Below are 22,157 nucleotides of genomic sequence, written 5' to 3' on the forward strand. Positions count from 1 at the left end.
TTCTTGGATGCTAGCTATGCTTCAGAGAAGGTTCATCTGGTGATAATTCAGGGGGCTGTATGATTCAGATTTATGTACTTTTTTGTATTAAGGTTGTAATTCGAGTAGTGAAAAGGACAAAATGATATACTATACTACGGATGGAGTTTTTAGTTTGAGTTTTCCACCAAATACACTGAAGTCAGCTTTCCACAGTAAGTAGTGTTCTACATAATTTTTGATGGTTGCATAAAATTCCATTACATGGAAGTGCTACAGTTGAAGTAAATCCCTATTTTGGGGCATTTAGATGGTTTTCTTTTTTTTTTTTTTTTTGATGGTTTTCAATTTTAACTGGCCTTTGATATAAAAGGAAGATGTTTAATTAGATAAGATAACTTTATTATAATCTCCACAAACTAGGATTTGGATCTTTCGCTATAATTTTTTTTTAAATCTAAGATTCCCTTAAGTCTTAAAATCAATTGTTCTCAAAAAGTATCTAATGCTTATCTTTCTATATTTCTATATCAGAAAAGATCCGTAAACTGCATAGAAAAAAATGTAAATGTTGAAGTCCTCCTTTTTATTTCAAGATCAGCAAATAACCCATGAAATAACAAATTATACATGGTACTTTCATGGATATACTATACAATTTACATTAATCAAGGCTACTTCTGTCCTTGACACCTTGAGGAAATTATGGTCTAAGATGAGCAAAGGAACATGAACAGTAAATGGCACTGATGGGCATCTGAAATTCCAAATATTCCAGAGAGTTTTTGTTGAAAGTGACAGTTTTCATCATTGGTGACTCCAGTAAGAGCCTTCATCATCAGTAGGACACTGCTCTGTTCAAGCAGCAGTTTTCAACTGTGGTGCAATCACCTGGCCAGCTTCTATGAACTCAAGGCCTAGGCTACATCCTAGATGAATCCAAATAGAAATGTCCTGATATTATGGGACTCTTGGTACTTTTAGGAAAATGCTACTCAGGTGATTCTAATACGCAATTAATAATGGCTCAGAGCAATGGAAATGTTTCTTATGGACATAAGTGCAAGTGCTTGCCCCAAGACTGTAATATATAATGCAGTGAGAGATGCCATGAGATGTTTAAACACATACCTGTGAAAAAAACAAACAAACAAAAAAACACATACCTGTGCTTGTACATCACCTTTTTCTGCTAGAAACTGATAGTATTGAATCAAATCTTCTTCCAGCATTCCACTATTCATTCCTGGATTTTCCACCTCATCAGGCAGCCGTATTCTCTGTACTACTGAGCCTCCTGTCAGCGAGATATCACTAGCAACTGAAACAGGGGGATGAAGTAATAACACAGAGGAAGTTAAGAAGGAAGTAGAATTTCAGCTGCCAAATGTTGACAGACACTATGCTAATAGAAATTATAGATTATAAAATAGTAATCTATACAAGCCCAGTCTTTTCTACAAAATATTTAAGAAGTGAAATCCAAAGTGCACATGCACGGGTGTGCGTGTACACACACACACACACAAAGGAGTTCTTAGTCAATTAGCGTAAAGATCATTCCACTTAAGAGAGTTCGTCATGATTATTTCAAGTAGTACAACAGTAGACGTATTTAAAGTTAATTCCATTTTGTTTTTTGTTTCTTTTGATAAGGTGAAAGGCAAAATAAATAGATACCATGATTGGCAACAAGACGATAATGAGTCAGGGCCGATTCACAACTCTGGAGGACTCCGATGCCAGCCCAGTACCGGTAACCCTGTGAGACAAGTTCTAGTGAGAAGACTGCAGGTTCACACATTCCACTGGCATTCTTGTTGGAAGGAATAAAGCCACCCGCACTCAGAATGTAATTCCACAGTCCCTTGATCCCAGTACATTACCACTTCTTTTATCCTGAGTTTTAGGTTCTGAGGTAACTTATTTAACTCCAAAAATCAGACTATAGCTAAGAACTAGGAAATAATGATGTTCCCACAGAAATCAAAATAGATGCTAGGAACTTTATAGGTGAAGTAAAAGAAAATTACTTAGGTTCTTGCTTAGACTACATTCTAATCTTATTTTAGACATGATTTTAACAAATATGGGTAACCCATCAAACCAGCAAAGCAGCAAAAACTTAGCAAAACAAGGAAGATGAGAAACTACTAGGAGCAGACACAGTAACATGAGCAAAAAATGATTTCAGAATGAGGGGGAAAGATAGCTAACTATAAAGAACAGAAAACAAAAAGTGGATCTCTTGAGTCATTTAGCTTTATAAATTTTAACAATCCTTAGGGCACTACTGTATAATAATGTGTATAATATTTAATGTTCATATTCTGTAGCCACTATTTAAGTGAATTGGTAAATTAAAAAAAATCCCTGTAAAAAATATAGAACATACTTTTGCCATATAAAAATATGCTTTAAACTTCTGGAAAATTCATCTAAAAAGAACTTTTCAATTATTAATTGAGGAATAAATGCTACCACAGATGAAAAAAAAAACCTTCAAAATTAATGAGGAATGTTTCAGAAAGTTAGAGCAACATCTTTGTTTTTCACTGGCTTAAACTACTTTAGCAGTTTATGTCTGACATAGATGGGGTCCAAGCTCCTTGGCATGATGTACAGCCCATTTACGTGATTCCTGATGAATTTCCTGGCATTCTACTCTCTCACCACACTAAAAAGCTTGTGTTTTCTTGCAGGTACTATATTCCTTCATCACTGTCCCTCTGTATGTATTGCTCCTGCTGTCTGAATGCCCATCCACTCGTATTCACTCCCTGCTCTTTATCCTCCAAGAACTGCTTTAGTTCCCTCAGTAGTATCTCCTTTAAACTCTCCTTCTAACACCAATACGGGTAAAGTGCCTTTCTAAGTAATTCCTATACTGTAATGATCTCCTGACTTGTGTAAATTTAAATGTAAGACGTTAATAATTTTCAATGTAAAATCAATTTAAATGTAACATCTGTTGATAACTCAGATGGAGAAATGATTTTGACAAACAATTCCAACTTACAGAAAATAAATGAGCCATTTATCACATCTCTATTTTAAGGGTAATCAAATACATCATTTTATTTATTTTTTAAAGATTTTTATTTATTTATTTATTCATGAGAGATACACAGAGAGAGGCAGAGACATAGGCAGAGAGAGAAGCAGGCTCCGTGCAGGGACCCTGATGTGGGACTCGATCCCAGGACTCTAGGATCATGCCCTGAGCTGAAGGCAGACGCTCAACCGCTGAGACACCCAGGCGTCCCTCAAATACATCATTTTAAAGAAAAATTGTGGAGTGTACAAATTTTCATCCGCGTGTAGATCCAAGTGTTATACCCATTAACAAGAATCTGAAGAATGTTCAACTGAATACTAGATCTTAAGGAATATAAGTACACCTCCTTCATGAAAGCTAGAAAAGTTGTGGTCCTTCATGAACCAAAAATTCTGCCACTCAACGTTACCAAAGTCTTACTTACCAAAACCATGTGTGCTATGAGGTTGCCCCCAAGAGCTCCAAAAGTATAATATACTAGGGCCTGTGAAAGAACAAAATATGCTTAACTGAACACAGGAACACACTGACCCAGTTCAAATGGTAGTATACAATAAAGTTTTAATAATATTACCTTTGCCTGACTTGAATTAACACCAAGTCCAGAGGCATACAGAAAGCCAAGAGCCTGAAATAAAATGATAAAAGTAAGAATTCTTCCCTAGTGGAGGTTTATCCAGCACAGACATAGTTTTATGAATGATGAAAAGATTCAAGAATCTTTAGCTACTGAAAGACTTGAACTAAGTATGCACAAATGTGGAATTAAAGAACCTTAGAAAAGCATTCAAGAAAAAAAAAAAGCATTCAAGGTTTTACAAATGACACAATAAAATACAACTTTAAGTAAATCAAAAAGTTTAGCTTGAAGATTAAAGATAGTTTAATAAAATATTAACTAGAACAACAAAGCTGAGCACACTGAAATATGGCTTTAACTTTTTTTTTTTTTGGCTTTTACTTTATCTTGATCAACAGCTATTATGAGAACCAAACTCTTTATCATTATATCAACACATGACCTGTCAAAGGAGAAGACACAATGCTAAGATAAACATCCTAGAATAACAAGTGGCGGCAAAGGTGACCTCAAAAGGGTCAACAGAGAAAAGTCACTTGATAATACGGAAGCACACCCAATTTTGCATTACAATCCCCACCCCGCCCAAATAAAAGAACTCCAACCAATCAAACTGAATCGATAAGGTTCAACCCTTTGCCTATTGAGGATGGCCCTTGATGACAGGAAAGCATAAGCTGAAGTCAGAAAGGCAGGTGTGGCACATGCCAGCATTCATCAAAATCTATAAGCTCCCCTACATTTCCCAGTACCTTGTCCTTGGGTAGGGTCATGTGTCGAGGATGTGGCAAAGAGAAATGCAAGCTATTTTTAGGCCTGGCCATTAAAAACTTTCCAGAAATGCTCCAGCCCTCACTTCTCTCTTCCCAAAGGCTTGAAAGTCCCAGGTTTGAAATAATGCAGTTATATGACAGGAGCAGCCTTGGGCTGAGTCACCATTGGGAAGAGTGCCACAGGCAGGGGAACTGCATCAACCCTGGTATGAACAAGTAATAACTTCTTTGTAGTGTTGAGCCACTGTGACTTTGGGGCTGTCTCTGTTACATCAGCTAGAAGTAATTACCATGGACAGAGTGCTTGCAATATGCAATATAAAGCACCGGCATTGTAGGGTGCTATTACTAGAGGGAAAAGATGCTTAAGAAGTACCACCATTCTTTAGGGCCAAATGTGTCTACAGAATAAAGAATGTATGTGTGAATTTGTATAAATTGAGTTATACTGAAAAGGAAAAAAATTCTGCAAAGGGGGCAATTAAGATATAACCTGTTTATAAATTAAACAAAGACTGTGTTAAATTAAGAGTTAGACTGGTTAGGTATTCAGACCTACAGAAAACAATGGTTATAATTCCTATAGTACTGTTTAAATAGTCTGAAAACAGCCTTCCTCTAACTATGACTAGAAATTTTATATTTAAGCAAAATCCACACCATCAATAAACCTGAATTACTGAGAGCATTTAAAATAAATGTGGTGGCCCTCTAAACCCAGGTGTCAATCTTACTATTACCAATGTGGAATCAAGCAGATATTATTTATCAACCGGTGTGATGTGATATGGAATGCATAAGGCAGTCTAGACCAAAAATACTTGACTTGAGTTCATTAGCTTTTAGCTGTGATATCCTCTATAGGAAGTATAGATGATGAAGTACCAAACAAAAGGACAAAAGGAAGAAGCAAACAGGCAAACTGAAGTCAGACATTCTGCAGAAAAACTGGCCCTCTCTCTAACACAGACAAGAAAGAAAGAAAGGCAGGGACTATGCTAGCAATAATAACCAAACAGAATGTCTAGTCCTGGATTGAATACTGCTTTGGATGAAATAGGTATAAAGGAAATGTTTTGGTTCAATGCCCTATGAAGATTATATGGGTATTCCATTTACTGGGATGGAATGGTGAGGGCTATTCATCGAAAAAGCAAGTAATGGAATAGCAGACAGGGACATCTATTTTAATAAAAAATTTACATGTATAAAAACACAAAGAGAAAGGTCAAGAAAAATGTGCATGTATTACCATGTAACCAATGTTCAGGTCTGGGTGGTATAGATATGATATTTTCTTAGGTTTTTTTTTTTTTAGTTTCCTGTAATGAACATGTACTACTTATGTAATATATATATATATATATATATATATATATATATATATATTTTTTTTTTTTTTTTTTTTTAAATACCAAGATTACCAAAGCTGGAGCATCTGAACTTTGGAAGAAAGGCAATGGGGAGTGAGTTCAGATAAAATTATAATTACCTTTATGTTTCATTCTTTACAGACTGAATTTGGAAAACTACAAATATAATTGTGGTAAGATACAGCTGCAAAAGTGCCTTAGGTGACCACAGTGTTCTCACACCGAGGAAGAAGACTGTCCAAGATTGATAAAATGGTCTGCCACAGAATTAGTATTTAAAGGTATTTTACCTTCTAGCCTTATTTATTAAGGAAAGGCAGAGCATAAAGAGTAAGCTGCTATGAAAATAAACAAGTGCTGTATGCCAAGAGATTCTGCAGTGAAAGTACACTTACAGTTTGTCCCTTAGGAGAGCCTTCCTCAGTCAGTTTCTCAAACATCTCCTTGGCTGCCTGGATATTCTGTGTCAGGTAATCACCAAACAAAAGAGCATATGACACTCTCTCCAGGGCCTTGGTATGATTCATGCCCGCTGCCTTTTGAAGATACCGATATGCTCTTTAAACATAAGCAATTAAAAAAAAAAACAAATTAGAAATATTTTGGGACTGCTATTAACATTTTTACAGAATCTGGGGCACCTGGCTGGCTCAGTTGGAAGAGTATGGGATTCTTGATCTCGAGGTCATGAGTTGGAATGGCACGCTGGGCGTAGAGATTACTTAAATTAAAAAAAAACAAAAAAACAAAAAACAAAAAACACTTTTTTAAAAAAAATTTAACTTAAATTGAAAAAGACTTTTTTAAATTAAAAAAATTTTAACAAAATCTATTAAAACACAGAATAAACAATTCCTCATTCTATAGAATTCCTGTGATATTTGATTTCCATTAACCTGTGTTACTTATAATATGCAGAAAACATTCTGGGCTACTTTTGTTTTTACATAGGGTACCAGCTCTGTTATTTCAATATTTTAGAATAGTCTAAAGAATTATAATACTGTGGTATCCAGTACATAATCCAATGATAAACACTGCAATTTCCTTTTAAAATCGTTGTACAGACTATAACAAGAGTCAGCTGAAATTAAGGACATAAAATGTTAAAAGACAGACAACTTATTTTATATTCTTTCCAAATTCCTAAATTCTAGTTTTTGTCTGCAAGACAATTACAAAGTAAAAATAAAAAAAAAAAAAACAGAAAAAACACCTGACAACAATTCCTTTTGTTCTATGTCATTTTGAATTCTGAAGAGTATACATATTCTTGTCTCTTAGAAACTATTACAGCTTTAATTATTTCCATTTTGCTTATTGTTCATTCTTGTGATGAATATTTATAATCTTTTTAGCCCAATGAGCTGAAATCTGATAAAAGTAATGCCCTAATGTCCATAGGTCATATTAGGTCTTCTGAAATTACAAACTAAGAGAAATCCTCTGTCTTTGGCAGTGTATTAAAACAAGTACTTCGCACTTTTTTTTATCTGAGTAGTGGCCTATGTCAGAAGCAGAATGGACGGACCAGTGCTACCTACTCTCTTTTTTGGCTTTTCTTGTTGCTTCCGTTGAGGATTTTCATTCCTGTCTGGTACATCATTTCTGCTTCCTGCATTTGCCGCCGTTTAGCAGCCTCTTCTTCAGCTAAAAACAAAAAGTCAGATGCTTTTAAATGGAGTTTAATCTTATACCAATTATTTGTCAAAACTCAGTATATATTCTTTCTTCTGGTGAAAGATACCAGATACTGATACCAACACAATGATTTTTCACTATTTCCCAGTCTGATTTTTATTTTTATGTTTTTAAAAGATTTTATTTCTTCATAAGAGACACCCAGAGAGAGGCAGAGACACAGGCAGGGGGGAGAAGCAGGCTCCATGCAGGGAGCCCGACTTGGGACTCGATCCCAGGTCTCCAGGATCACGCCCTGGGCTGAAGGTGGTGCTAAACCGCTGAGCCATCCAGGGATCCCCCCAATGATTTTAAGGACATTTGCTTTTATGTGTGGCCTATATCTGACTAAAGTTAAGACTTAAAAAAAAACTAAATAAAACTCATTAAAACAACTTTCTTTTAAGAAAGGGGGTATCAACCTATTTTTCGGAAGTTGCTTTTCTGCTAGTAACTCTAAATTTTTCATCTAAGTCAACCAAAATTCCAGCAGAGCCTTCTAATTATATAGCAAGGTGAGCTAAAACTGAAGGACCATTGTAGTCAAAGGACACTTTAGCCTCACCTGAAAGGCGCCATCTTTACAAGAAGGAAATACTTGATTTATTACACAACAGAAAATTAGTTGAAAAAAAATGATTTTTATTAAATATAGAACTTGATTTAATATTCAAGTTCTCTTTTTTCCCTAAGTACTGATACGACATAGAAAATCATAGCATTGGTATAGATTTCCCCTATATTATTTTGCTACTGTAATAAAGCATTTTAACAGATATCTAAAACTCTTCAAGAGACATTTGAGGGCAGCCCTGGTGGCTCAGCGGTTTAGCACCACCTTCAGCCCAGGGTGTGATCCTGGAGACCCAGATCGAGTCTCACATCGGGCTCCCTGCATGGAGCCTGCTTCTCCCTCTGCCTATGTCTCTGCCTCTATCTCTCTCTCTGTGTCTCTTGTGAATAAATAAATAAAATCTTAAAAACAAAACCAAAAACAAAACGAGACATTTGAATATTTTGTTAGGAGTTTTATAGAAATAGAAGTGACTTCTTCTTGTAATAGAAAAGCAAAATTTGGTATATTAAACAAGAGTACCTAATCGTACCGGCCCACATCCAAAGATGGACTATATTTGATGCTATTCTAAGGAATGCCTAAATATTCTATCAGAGCTATTATTTTGAAAATGTTATCTGGTATCAAAAGAGGTATGTTCAAAGTTTTCTGTTGTTCTTTAATAGTTAGAAAGTTGGGCAGCCCAGGTGGCTCAGTGGTTTAGTGCCGCCTTCAGCCCAGGGCCTGATCCTGGGGTCCTGGGATCAAGTCCTACGTCAGGCTCCCTGTATGGAGCCTCCTTCTCCCCCTGCCTGTGTCTCTGCCTTTCCCTCTGTGTGTGTGTGTGTCTCATGAATGAAAAAATAAAATCTTAAAAAAAAAAAATTAAGTTTTTCCCAAAAACTCAGCTTGCCTTTAGAGGCAATACTAACATTTAGGGCAGTGAAATATACTATATCCATCAAATTATCTTATAAATATACTATATCTGTCAAATTACCTTAGCACAGCACATTCAAAGTATTTAAAAAAAGGTATTATCTATTTTTCATCTATGCACTATTAATTAACCTTTAGCATAATGTTCTGTTTTTCCTTATTGCCAAAAAATGTTTTACATTGATTTATTTAGCAGCCTGCCTGAGGGTTTCCAGAACAACGTATGCACACCAAAAGAAAATCATCTCTAAATAAAACATGAATGTGATAAGCTGCCCAAGTGACAGCCTGGGAGGCAGTATACTGCATGCTTCCTGTTCTTAAGTACATTCTGTAAGACTATAACTATGTCGATGCTGACCATTTTTGATGAAGGTGGGAAAAGGATGGCTAGGAAAAGGCTTAAAATTGTATGAGTCATAAAGCAATGTGGACACGCCTCCTACTGAGCAATACTTACTTTCACAAAAGCCCCACTTTTCATCTGCCTTGTAGTCATAGGTTGTAGCACACCACAATCTGCCATCTTCCCTCCCATCTGATGTACATTCGTCATATTCCTTATCCAGAAACAGAAAAGGGAAGTGGCAGGGCTCCCCATGTGCTGTGCCTTCAATGGCGGTCAGAGCTGAAAAGATAAGAAAAACCTCTAAACATGAATAGCACCTCTGGTATCTATGGATTTAATACCGTGAATTTCAATCATTAGATTTTGAAGACAAAACTACATGATTTGAAATGGGGAACATGAAAGGGTCAGCATCAATTTTCTTTAGGATGACTTAAGGGCGGGTCAACTTAGTGAACATGGCTGGCTTCATGTACATGACAGCTTTGTATCCAGCTTTAGAATTTCTGAAGGTCTTGAGATCTGATAACCTTATAATGTTAGAAGTCTACTATAAAACTCTTGACCAACTAGCAAGCAAAATATAAGGCAAATGCCACCAAATCAACTCCACTGCTCAGCACAAATCCCCCTTTTTCTATCTGAATGTAATAAGTCAGTTTCTTTAATAGTAAAAAGTCATTCAGGGAAAATGCTCCCCCAGATAAAGTTCATCATTCATGTACGCCTCTGTGATCCCACAGCATTTTTTCAGAGCACTTACCATATCTGAGGTTCTTTTTTTTTTTTTTTTAACCATACTCTTGCTCTCACAACACCCTGAGCTTCTTAAAAGTAGAGATCATATCTCTAATCTGTTCTTAAGCTCTGAGTATCTTTTGGGCACTGGGAATTGTGTCAGGTGCTGGAAATGAGGTGGAGCACAGGTCTCTGCTCTACACAACTTAGTGCCTAGCAAGGAAGAGAGACATTAAACAAAAATGTGACTCGTGTTACGGAAAGGAAAGCCTCCCCTGTCAGGAACTGAGGTTTATCACTGGACTTCACAGATATGTAGGAGCAGAGGGTGAATGAACTGCTTCAGGGTGGCGTGGCAGAGGTACCGTAAACAGAGGGAATTATGTGCGCTAAGAAGCAAATGAATGACAGCATGGCACTTTAGAAAACATACAAAAAGTTCAGCATGTTAGAACATGCAGTGTGCAGGCCCAAGTGCACAAGAGGTTACACTTAGAGCAGCACAAAGAAGCTAGACTAAAAAGATTTTGATAAATCTAATTAGGGAGTTTGGGCTTTATCTTGAGAACACTGGAAACTCACTTAAGAGTTTTAAACAGGAGTGACATGCTCATACTTTCATTTTTATTAAGAGAGGGGACAATGGACTGGAGAAAAGCAAGGCTAGGTGCAAAGGCGACCAGTTTAAAAGTTGTGAGACTAGTCTAATCGAGAGGTCATGGTAGCCTGAAGAGGATGATGGAATGAAAAGAAGTGGATGTACTCAAGATGCTAAGGAAGTAGATACAGCCCCACTTACTGACTAGATGTGCAGGTGAGAGGGGAAGAGTATGGAAGCCTCCCAGGTATTAGGCTTCAGGAAGTGAGGGGATGGCTGTCCTCACTAGGAGAACACTAAAGAAAGAGTAGGTTACTGGGTACGGATGAAATGGATCAGGGCAGAGAAAGGTGAAGCTTTGATCCTGCTACATTCAAAGTGGCTACAAAAAACATAGCCAAAAAACAAGACTCTTAGACATCTTTTCAGCTGTAGTCAAAGAGAAAGGTCTCTGGTTCATAGACTGGAAGCCAAGAGTAAGCTTGAGAGCGCCAAGTGAGTAGTTCATGAGAAGACCAGAGGGCCAGGGTTGAGCCCAGAACCATAAACAGGTGTGAGTATACATCAACTTCCAAGGGTTGCTTTTACATGGAGAATTTAATTAGGCATCATCACTTAGTGATTAAGAGCATAGCTCTGGATTCAGAATGCCTGATTCAAACCCTACCACTTATTAGCTGTACACTTTGAGCAAAGTAGTTAATTGCTCTTTTTTTTTTTTAAAGGATTTTATTTATGTATTCATGAGAGACACTGAGAGAAAGGCAGAGACCTAGGCAGAGGGAGAAGCAGGCTCTCCGTAGAGAGCCTGATGCGGGACTCGATCCCAGGACTCTGGGACCACACCCTGAGCTAAGGGCAGATGCTCAACCACTGAGCTACCAAGGCATACCTTAACCTCTCCTCTTATCTATAAAATCATTTGCAGATAACTTATCTACAATAGGGGTAACAATCCTTGCTGCATAGTTACTCATAAAAATGCACGTAAATAATATATATAAAGGACCCATCATGGTGCCTACCACTTAAGGTAATAAGTGTTTAAGAGTTGGTACTGTTACTATCACAGGTTCTCCAGCTCTGAAAGGCTAGGAAATGGATGCTCTTTCTCGCCACTGCAAAGAAGAATTCATACTAAGATATGTTATGAAAGCTATTTTCAGTAAGTTATGAAACGGTTTACCACCAGGTAAGTGTCATTCACCATCCTGGTAATCACTAACCAGAGGCAAATACTTTGATCTGTGTTTATAAGAAATGATCTTTAGTACAATTTATAAGCAAAGTACCCTTTAGCAATGACCTCAGAGGGGTCATTTTAAGTACAGAGTTTGAAAAAAGGCACTCCTATGGACTGCTATTAGATTCAAATTTGCTTGAAAAAAAATAGTACCTGTAAAATAGCAGTTTGTAAATCTGATTTCAAATTAAAATAATATAATAGTTTAAAAAAATATTTGTTTTTTTCTATAATAGACATTTTTGTTTTAAAAACAAATAGCTTGCCATAAGATCCTAGTTTGCCAGTGTCCTAAGTGATGCAAGTATATGCAAGAATTCTTTCATGTGATACAAGTATATACCAGAAGAAACTGGAAAGAACCCAAAGGTTTTTGGCAACAAAAGGTTTTAACCTACTGCTGATTCAGCACTAACTTAAGTAGAAAGAATCCCCAGGGTGCATGTGCTTCGCCAATTTAGAGTGAAACTTGGTCTAAATATGTTTATTAGTATGTAATCAGAAGGAAAACTTGTATCTCTCAGTTACCTTCTCAAAGCAAAATCACAACCCGGAAGTTGCTACTACCTTTTAAACTTGTTTTAAATTCTTCTCAAAGTTACTGACTGGGACTTGCAAGTTCCAAGTCAATTATCTCAAGTCCTCACAATAGTGTTAATTTCAGTTAATTTTCTTTCCATGGAGAGATTCTGCAAGAATTTCAAAGCGATCATTTTAAAAACTGCCACAAAAATAGTACTAGTTTAAAAAACAATGGTAATTACTGCTCTGGCACAATGAAGCTGACTGATTATGCAATTTAAGTTAATGACAGCCAGTAGTCAAACCTGACTCTAAAAATGAAAGGGGGAAAAAATCTGTCATTAAGCCAATTTTGCACCTTCCTGTAAAAAAGATCACAGTTCTAGATAAGGAATCATGTTTTGACTCTATAATAATGACACAGTACCACAATCCATTTAAACCTTGACAGTAAGATTTTTATAACTTTTTTTTAAAAGATTTTATTTATTCATGAGAGACAGAGACAGAGACAGAGAGAGAGAGAGGCAGAGACATAGGCAGAGAGAGAAGCAGGCTCCATGCTGGGAGCCTGATGTGGGATTCTATCCCAGCACTCCAGGATCACACCCTGAGCCAAAGGCAGATGCTTACCCGCTGAGCCATCCAGACATCCCCCCGCCTTTTATTTTTAAAAATTTTATATTTATTCTTGTTTATATTTTAAAAATTGCTCTTGCAAAGCCAGTTTAAAAAAAAAAAAAAATCAGGGGATCCCTGAGTGGCTCAGTGGTTTAGCATCCGCCTTCAGCCCAGGGCGTGATCCTGGAGTCCCGGGATCGAGTCCTTCATCGGGCTCCCTGCATGGAGCCTGCTTCTCCCTCTGCCTGTGTCTCTGCCTCTCTCTCTCAGTCTTTGTCTCTCATGAATAAATAAATAAAATCTTAAAAAAAAATCATTCAAGAAAACTAGGAAAAGTTAAAAAAAAAAAAAAAAAAAAAGAAAGACGAAAACCCAAACAATAATCCGAAACCTGAAGTCATTCAGTGTTGCCAGGGTACAGGTTAATGGGGACTTTCATACTGCTGGTAGGAGTGTGTCAATCAGTACAACCTCTTAAAAAGGGACTTTTAGGAATACCTATTAGAATTTATACAGCCCATACTTTGGATCACATTTTTCTACTTCTAGGATGTTTACTTGTAGAAATGCTCCCATAAGGATACAAAGAGATGTGTGTAAGAATGTATTTGTGTATAAAGATACAAAACCAAGAACTCAAAAGTCTAACAATAGGAGATTGATTAAATCAGCTTTAGTGCAGCCATTACCTAAAAACCTGGCATAGACAGGAGCAGAGGATCAAAGGCTGGGTGTCAGGGTAACCTTGTATTTCAAGTTCAGATAGATTCCAGAAAACCAACAGGTAAGTGATGAGAGCATCTTCAGAGTAGGAAAAAAAATGTGAGGGGTAAGATGAGGACCAAGAACTGGCCAACTATCCAGCAATGAAAATTATGACTGGCATCAAGTGGATTTACAGGTCTTGAGGGGACCTGAGCATCATGGGAGTCAGATAACAGAATGAGAAGAGAGGAAGTGAAATCAGTGAATACAGACAAATCTTTCAAAGAATGATGCTACAAAGGGGAGTAAGGTGGTTACTGGAAGGGGTTCTGGTTTTTAAAATATAAACTATTACAGCATATATGAACGCTGATGGAAGGAATCCCAAGAGAGAGGAAGCAATGCAACAGTGGTTAGAATGTTGCTATATGAACTGAGTTAAATGTCCTGGGAATAGACACTATCTTTTCCTCATTTCTAATGGTAAGATCAAAACAAAACCCAAAAATATCAACTTCTTGATCCATAAAAACAAAAGTAAGGGATTTAGCTTTGCAATTTTCTCTCATCTTGGGGGGATTTACACTGCCAATAAAGACTGATATTGTATCTGTAAGTTCATATGAATGGTCTGTTAATAAGAAAACTACTTAATCATGCTGCTTGTTTGAAGCAATTTTGTACTTCCAAACATAAAAGGTAAGGAGCATTATTTAAATTTTAAATTTTTAAAAAGATTTATTTATTTATTTATTTATTTATTTATTTATTTATTTATTCGTTCATTCATTCATTCATTCATTCATTCATTCAGGAGAGACACACGCACACACACACAGAGAGAGAGAGAGGCAGACTGACAGACACAGGCAGAGGGAGAAGCAGGCTCCATGCAGGGAGCCTGACGTGGGACTTCATCCCGGGTCTCCAAGATCACATCCTGGGCCGAAGGCAGCACTAAACTGCCAAGCCACCAGGGCTGCCCGGTAAGTAGCATTTTAGTAAAACACACTTACAGTAGAAAATAGTTATAATACAATCATTTAATGTTAAAAAGCGATCAACCTCAACTGTCATATAGTGTTCATCAATTTTAGTAAACACCAAGATAAAAACTCAACCATCAGGAAAGATGCCTTTGTCTCTGCCTCTGTGTGTCTTTCATGAATAAATAAATCTTAAAAAAAAAAAAGTAAAAACCATATTTGAGACAAAGCAAATAAAGAGGTATTTATTATGGAAATATGGGATAACAATCTCTTAGGGAAAATACCAATGTTATATAATTTGCTACAAGAGCTTGCTTTTACTCAATGCTGAGAATTATTAACTACAGTTGAGAAATTACATATGTTAAGGAACAAAGGAAAGACAAGTGGACTATATGCAGGGAGGCCCTGCTTAAGGATTAAAACAGAATTTTCAGAAGAATGAAATGTAAACATGGAGAATGAACAAAAAGTTAAAATCAGAGTTTACGAGCTCACTTCTCTCTGTGAGAAATTAATCATTTTAAAGTAGAAATAGAAGCAAGCACTGGCCCGTGTGCCCAGAAAAAAGTGACAAGCTTCATGACACTTAAATGACAGGCACTATCAGAAACCATACAGATAGAAACTTGCTCAGGAAAACTGCAATTTAGAAGAGTGAGCTTCTCTAAATAATGGCTTCAAAGATAGTCCTTAGAGTTTCAAAGGCCCCCGTTCGTGCACTTTTCCACAAAGATGGTCTCTTAAATGCAAAAATAATTTCTTACACAACTGTACAAAACAAAATAAAGGAAACAACAATAACAAAACCTTTATTCATTAAAGTTGGCACCCGTTGTAGGGAATGGTCTGTGTCCTTAACCATCTATCTTCCGTTAAATCTGATCACTAAAGTAAGGTTGGTTTATTCCCAGCCACCCCCATGCAAGTAACAATGATGCAGCAATGCCATCTTATTACTCCACCAACTTGCTTATTTCAGAACCCAATTTAAGCAGGATTTAGTCATTCGAAACAGCGCCAAGAGGCTCATTATTTGACTTAATTCTTTTTTTATTTTTAAGACTATCTGGATAATGTGTTTATTGTAACAAAGATAATCCAAGCTAGCAAAGTATACAAAATTAAAGAAAAATCACAGTCATCATTAGACACCGCTGCTTATTTCCCTCTTTTCTCCCGAGGTAACCGCTGTTAGTAGAAAAGTAGTTAATTTTTCTTCTCACTTGCTAATTCATGGGGGGAAAAAGGCCTTTCTTTCACAAAAGGGAACTGTGATAGTTAATTGTGTGCATTACCATGGCTAGGCCTCAGTGCCCTGATAGTAGGTTAAACATTATTTTGGGATGTTTCTGGATGAGGTGTTTGTGGGGGAGATTGGCATTTAAATCAATGGACTTTGAGTAAAACAGACTACCCTCCATGTGGGTGGGCCTCATTCAATTAGTTGAAGGTCTAACAGAACAAAGACCAAGAAGTAATCATGCCAGCAGATAGCCTTTGGTTCTATTTCTCTGGAGAACCCTGACCAACACAAGGGTCATTCTAAGTGAATTATGTGCAATGTGACTTTCACTTAACACTACCATTGTTCCAGGTGGCAGACTGCAGATTGTCCATTCTTAGCCTTTTCCTCATCTTGTGTAGACATGTGCTACGGAAATCAAGGGAATCAAGTACTTCCTTTATGACTCCCCTAGAAGAGTACTGCTGGAAACCTTGTGTCCTTTGGACTTTGTCCCATGCTGATTTTGCTTTATATGTATCCTTTTGCTACAACAACCTAAAGCTGTGAGTACAGCTGTATGCTGAGTCCTCCCAGAGAATCATGGATTTTGTAGGGATGGTCAAGTGACTGTCTTGGAAGTTTTACTGATGGCTCCTAGGGGAGTCTCCTGCCCTTCTGATGCAGGTATCACTTCTTCCTGAGGACCCAGGACCTGGAGGGATAGCCATCACCAGGTGTGACCACATGGAACAAACGTGAAGATCAAGCTAATTTACCAAGGAGACTGAATAGGAGAGAAAGGAGCTCGAGTCCTTGATGGCACAAGCCCTGAACTATGAAACCAAAAGAAACCTTTGCTTTTGCCACCATTTGATGGATTTTGTTATCTGCAATAAAAATGTTCCTTTAAAAATAACTATGAGGGGATGTCTGGGTGGCTCAGTGTTTGAGCGTCTGCTTTCAGCCCAGGGCATGATCCTGGAGTCTTGGGATCGAGTCCCACATTGGGCTCCCTGCATGGAGCCTGCTTCTCTCTCTACCTAGGTCTCTGCCTCTCTGTGTCTCTTTCATGAATAAATAAAATCTTAAAAAAAAAAACCAAACTATGAGTATTCTACAGTAGGAAACACTACCACATAATCATTTCCCCTCTTGATAGTCATTCATTTTCAAAAAATGTTTATTGGGATGATGTGCAGAAAACAGTTACCCTAGGCATAGCTGTTATCCTTTGAAAAGTGGGTCCTTGGCTAGAATCTGGGTTAGATTTTGGAAGGGTTCCCACTGCCCTGAGAGAAGCGACTCATTGTGCCTAAACTGTCTGTACAAAGTGGTTTATGCTCAACATGTGTTTTCCTCCTGGGAGCCTGTAATTTTGATACATGCCAGGCAGAGACTGGGTACATGACTGGTCTCCATTAAAAACTCCAAGCACTGGATCTCTAATGAGCTTCCCTAGAAGGTTACATTTCACCTATGATGTCACATGTGCTACCGGAATCAAGGGAATCAAGTACTTCCTTTATGACTCCCCTGGAAGAGTACTGCTGGAAACCTTGTGTCCTTTGGACTTTGTCCCATGCTAATTTTGCTTTGTATGTATCCTTTTGCTACAACAACCTAAAGCTGTGAGTACAGCAGTACGCTGAGTCCTCCCAGAGAATCATGGATTTTGGGGAGGTCTTGGGGACCTCTAAAGTCAGCTAGCATCAGAAGTAGGATTTGCTAGGCTGACACTCACTCACTGAAACATGATGAAAGCAGTGTTTGGGAAAGGAAGGGTAGGGGACAGGGTATGATGAATCTCTGGTGGTCAGGTGGTTACAGGGCTATCCATGGTACACAGCAGCAGCAGCAGCAGCAGCTGAGCTGTGTGCTGTGAGAGGTAAAAGTTAATGGTGGAACCTGAAAATGATAGATCCTACTCTCTGCTTGAGAGTAGGCTAGTTGCTTTTGGCCATGGTGGCTAAAGTGATGCCTTTGGGTTTTATTTTATCCGCCAGATAGGAGAAAGGGCTCCCAAATTCCCAAAGGTGAGTGGGCCAAAAATGTTAAAAGTTTACAGTGCTCTCTCCTCCAAGTGGGGTAGAGGGGAAGACGGGGTTAAGAGGGAGTAAAACCAGGTCCTAATGATGTAGGAATGATGTTGGGATTTGGAGCCGATGGCCAAGAAAGAATTCTTGAGATGTCTTTGGTGCAAAAAGGTGGTTTTTTAAAGCAAGAGGACAGGACCATGAGCAGAAAGAACTGCACCAGGGTCACCAGGAGTGGCCCATGATAGACTTTCAAGTTGGGAGGGGGTTAGGGAGAGCATAAGTCTCTCAGGAATTTTGGAAGCAAGGTTTCCAAGACCTGGAGGGGGCTAGCTGTTGTGGGGGTGGGGGGAGAAGGTCATTTATTACTGTCTAATAAAATCTGAGTCATGAGATCTTTCAGATGTATATCAGTGGGTCATCTAGTTGGGGGATGATTGCCAACATATATCTTGAGAAGTAGAGATAAAGGAAGTTTCCAAAGGCATTTTTGTATGTTAAGTAGACTTACAGGGTTCTGGGGGTCGGGCTAAGATTGCCTTTTGCCCTTAGCAAAGTATGAACATTGAGGCAGCTGAGTTCCTAGAAGAATGTCACTCTGCCTGTTTCAAGGACTTGTCAATGGGCTATAAGTAGTAAGGAAATTTAATTTTTCTTTTGCCTTTGTTTCCCACATCACTAGGGCTGGAGTAAAATTTTAGATAAAGCAGAAAGAAAAGAGAAGAAGCCTGCTCTCCAGGAGGTTTTTTTTTTTTTTTTTAGTCTAGCTGTTGCTGCAATGGCCTCCCCCACTCCCCCTTCCTCCCCTGCATTCCAGCCAGGATCTTCCCTGGCAGCTGTAAAGTTAACATGTAAATACTGAATTTACTTCCTGGCAGTTCCAGTAAATTTGCAATAAGAAAAAAAAAAGTAATTCTTTTAGTGGCTTTGTATTTCCTGGTTATTGCAAATGCATGCATGATAAAAATTGATAATGTTAAATGCTTACATGCCTGAGGAATCATCCTGATCAGGGGAAGCTGCAAAAAAGAAATGTGTTAGTGGGACAAACTTCCTTGCTTTTTGCCGCCAGTGGGCGGGTTAGAATTGAAACTCTTGAGTACAGAACAAGCCTCTGTAATTGCTGGGTTTTGCTATGGAAGATATGGATGTTTGCTTAGTGCAGCCCTGTAGAAAAGGAGACAAGAGGACAGATGTAATCTACAGATGGAAACACATTTTTGGAGTCCTACAGAGGTTTTAGTTGGCTTCTGAAGGTAGAGTACTGACCTTAGAGCCTGATGGGCATATATGTGTGTGGAGGCAGGGAGAGAGAAACAGAGAGACAGACAGGGCAAGCTTGCATACGCAAGTGGGAGCCCAAAGGCTGACGAGACAAAGGCGTAGCACAGCCTCACATACCACTTGGATGTTATGGCCCTCCAGCATCTTGCCTTTGCTGCTGGAAAAAAAAAAAAAAAGCCCCTGGCTTTCTAAAAATCTTGAATTCATAGATCGTATTTGCTTGGACTTGATTTTAAGCTAAAACGTGATGCTGTCTGGCATAGGCTTCCTGCCTCCATGTGAGCTGGACCAAACCGAGAGCAGGCACAGGCTCAACAAACAGATCTCAGACTCTGACCTCCGTACATTACGCCACCTCTCTGGGGGGCCCCATACTGTGAGAAAAATTGTGAATGCCTGCCTGGCTGGACTGTCTGAGTCACACACAAATGGTCACAGGACAGGGCTGTTCTTTGATGGGACCGTCTGAAGTCAAGCTGCTGACTGGCTCTGTATTTCTGCTACAGAGGCTAACCATATTCTTAACTATTGTCTGAAGCTGTAATTTGGGAGAAGATACACCACAGGGACTGTGACCCTCTATTTGCTCCTGACAGTTCGAACGACAGAGGGACTACTGGCCCCCATGGAACAGGTCTTAACTTGTGTCTGGCTCTCCTCATGAGCTGCCATCTCCAACAAGGGACTGATTACCTGACTGCTTCCCTCATCTCTCTCTCTCCTGCATACATCTTAGTGCCATCTGATTATTCAATGCAGTTGTCCTTAGAGAGGGAATGATCTTTTCCAGACTGCTTACTGGATAAGTGATCAGGGTGAAAGGGGTGCAAGGTTACATAACCCCACTTTGAAATTTTTTGAAAATTCGGGATTTTTGTCCTGACCAATTTTTGAACATGATGTTTTTCTGGCTCAGCTGTATAAAAATGCTTTTCTGTGAAGATATTTTGCCCCTCATACAGCATCCCTTCAAGCAAAAGGATTGGATGAGGGTAGGGGATGACTGAGAAAATATAAAATTATGATTACTGAATAGAAACACTGATTTTGTAACAACCAAGGGAAAGAAACTGAAGCCCCCTGCACCTGGAGAGGCACCAGTGAAGGAAAAAGGAATTATGATGTTTGGTTTTTGAAGCTATTTCTGGAAGCTTCTTCCCATTCCCAAAGGAAAACTCTCCATGTACCTTTCGAAGCTATTGAGAGTGATTCAGATTGAGGAGCCTGTGCTCATACCAGACAGGGCTATGAGGCAGCAGGAGGCGGCTCAGCCTCTGCACTTACCATGCAGAAAACCTCCAGATGTTTGTTGTCCACACTCATGAGGTGGATGAACTGGTGTTATGGACAACAAAACTGCTTGGAACTATGTGGCAGTCTCTCTGAAACTAAAAACTGAACTAAATTACTTGGACTGGAAACTCAAGGACAAGATAGCCATGGTAGAAGGCCACATTATCCTGCCTAACATATGTCTTGCTTGGGGTGCCCCAATGATGGTAAACTCTTTGTTTCTAGGGCTATCACATGTGCCCTCTGGGACTGTATTTTTAACGTGCTCCCTGACTATCACACCACCACCTCAGTTTCAACTTACTGGCCAGTTGTGCTGGGATAGAAATGATGGCTTATGCCTAGGTAAAAAAATTAATATAGATATTTAAGGAAGAAGCCATCTGGCTAAGGCAGGCCTTTATGATTAATGGGATTTGTTAATTGGCTAAGTCCAGGACTCATAATTGAAATCAGTATTGCAGATTGGCCACTCTTTATTGTCTGGGTCTTACTGAGAATAACTGTGCTGTAAAGACAAGATGGCCAATGACCAGGGGGTAGACTGTGCAGAGAAGAGTTCACATAGCAGGCTTAAACTTCTGTCCTTGAAAAGGTGTATTAGGTTAGCCCTTGGCTAGAGACTGGGAACTGAAGATTTTGGAAGAGTTCCCACTACCCTGTTATGAGTGACTCATCCCAACTGTACAAACAATATGGTTTATGGTGAACACCTGCTTTCCTTCTGTAAGTCTGAAATTTTGGTATGTGCTAATAAGCATGACTAGGCCCCTAAAACGACTCCAGATATTAGGTCTCTAATCAGTGCTCCTGGTAGGCAGGATGTCACACATGTTGTCACAACTTGTTGCTGGGTAAATTAAATATCTTCTGTGTGACTCCCCAGGAAGTGGACCTTTGGAGACTTGTATCCGGTTTTCCCAAGACTTCACCCATGCACCTTTCTCTTTACTGATTTTGCTTTGTGTTCTTTTGCTGTAATAACTCATAGCTGTACGTATGACTACATGCTCAGTCCTGTGAGTCTCACAGAGAATCATCAAGCTGGAGGTGTGGTCCTGGGAATCCCAGACACAGGTGGAAATAAGTATGAAATAGTCAACAAACAGCAAGAAGGCAAGTGTGGCTGAAGCCATGTGAGTGAAAGGAAGTGGCAGATGATGAAGTCAGAGGGGCTTGATCATGTAAGGCCTTTTTGGACTTCATTCTGAATGTGATAGGAAGCCACTGGAGGCTGTAAACAGAAAGGAAAAGTTGTCTGGCTGCTAAGAGAACTGACATAAGGGGGAAAGGAGGAGAGCAGGGACACCAAGCAGGAAGTTCTTACAGACATGAGACTCTTCAACTGCCCTTGGGTGGTTCAGATCTGCTTCAAAAAGGAGAAACTTATGTTCATCTTTAAAGATAAGTAGAAATACAATTAACTTGGGCAAGGGGGTGAGGAAGGTAATTCAAGCAGTAGGAAGAACTTGTACAAAGACCTAGAGGCATAAACTGCATGGTATATTTGAAGATTGGTGAAGGGTCTGATATAGCTGCAAGAGGGTCCTGGGCAGAGATGCAGGAGATGAAGGTACAGAGGACAGCAGGCATACTGCACGTGGAAGCTTTTGGGA

At 38.8% G+C, this 22,157-nt stretch overlaps 1 protein-coding gene across 4 annotated transcripts in view; it reads right to left on the reverse strand.

Annotated features, from left to right (window-relative positions):
- Nucleotides 1–22,157, reverse strand: part of SEL1L (SEL1L adaptor subunit of SYVN1 ubiquitin ligase) — a 56,660-nt gene that overhangs the window by 23,590 nt on the left and 10,913 nt on the right. For all 4 annotated transcript variants that reach the window (XM_072839582.1, XM_072839580.1, XM_072839583.1 and 1 more), the window contains 7 exons: nt 9,399–9,566; nt 7,308–7,413; nt 6,159–6,321; nt 3,612–3,665; nt 3,462–3,521; nt 1,660–1,741; nt 1,146–1,300 (listed from right to left, as the gene is read on the reverse strand). In XM_072839582.1, coding sequence (XP_072695683.1) covers nt 1,146–1,300; nt 1,660–1,741; nt 3,462–3,521; nt 3,612–3,665; nt 6,159–6,321; nt 7,308–7,413; nt 9,399–9,566 — 788 coding nt within the window. The remainder of the gene's footprint in view (nt 1–1,145; nt 1,301–1,659; nt 1,742–3,461; nt 3,522–3,611; nt 3,666–6,158; nt 6,322–7,307; nt 7,414–9,398; nt 9,567–22,157) is intronic.

This window comes from Canis lupus, chromosome 9 (assembly GCF_048164855.1).
Source record: "Canis lupus baileyi chromosome 9, mCanLup2.hap1, whole genome shotgun sequence".
NCBI classification, from domain to species: domain Eukaryota; kingdom Metazoa; phylum Chordata; class Mammalia; order Carnivora; family Canidae; genus Canis; species Canis lupus.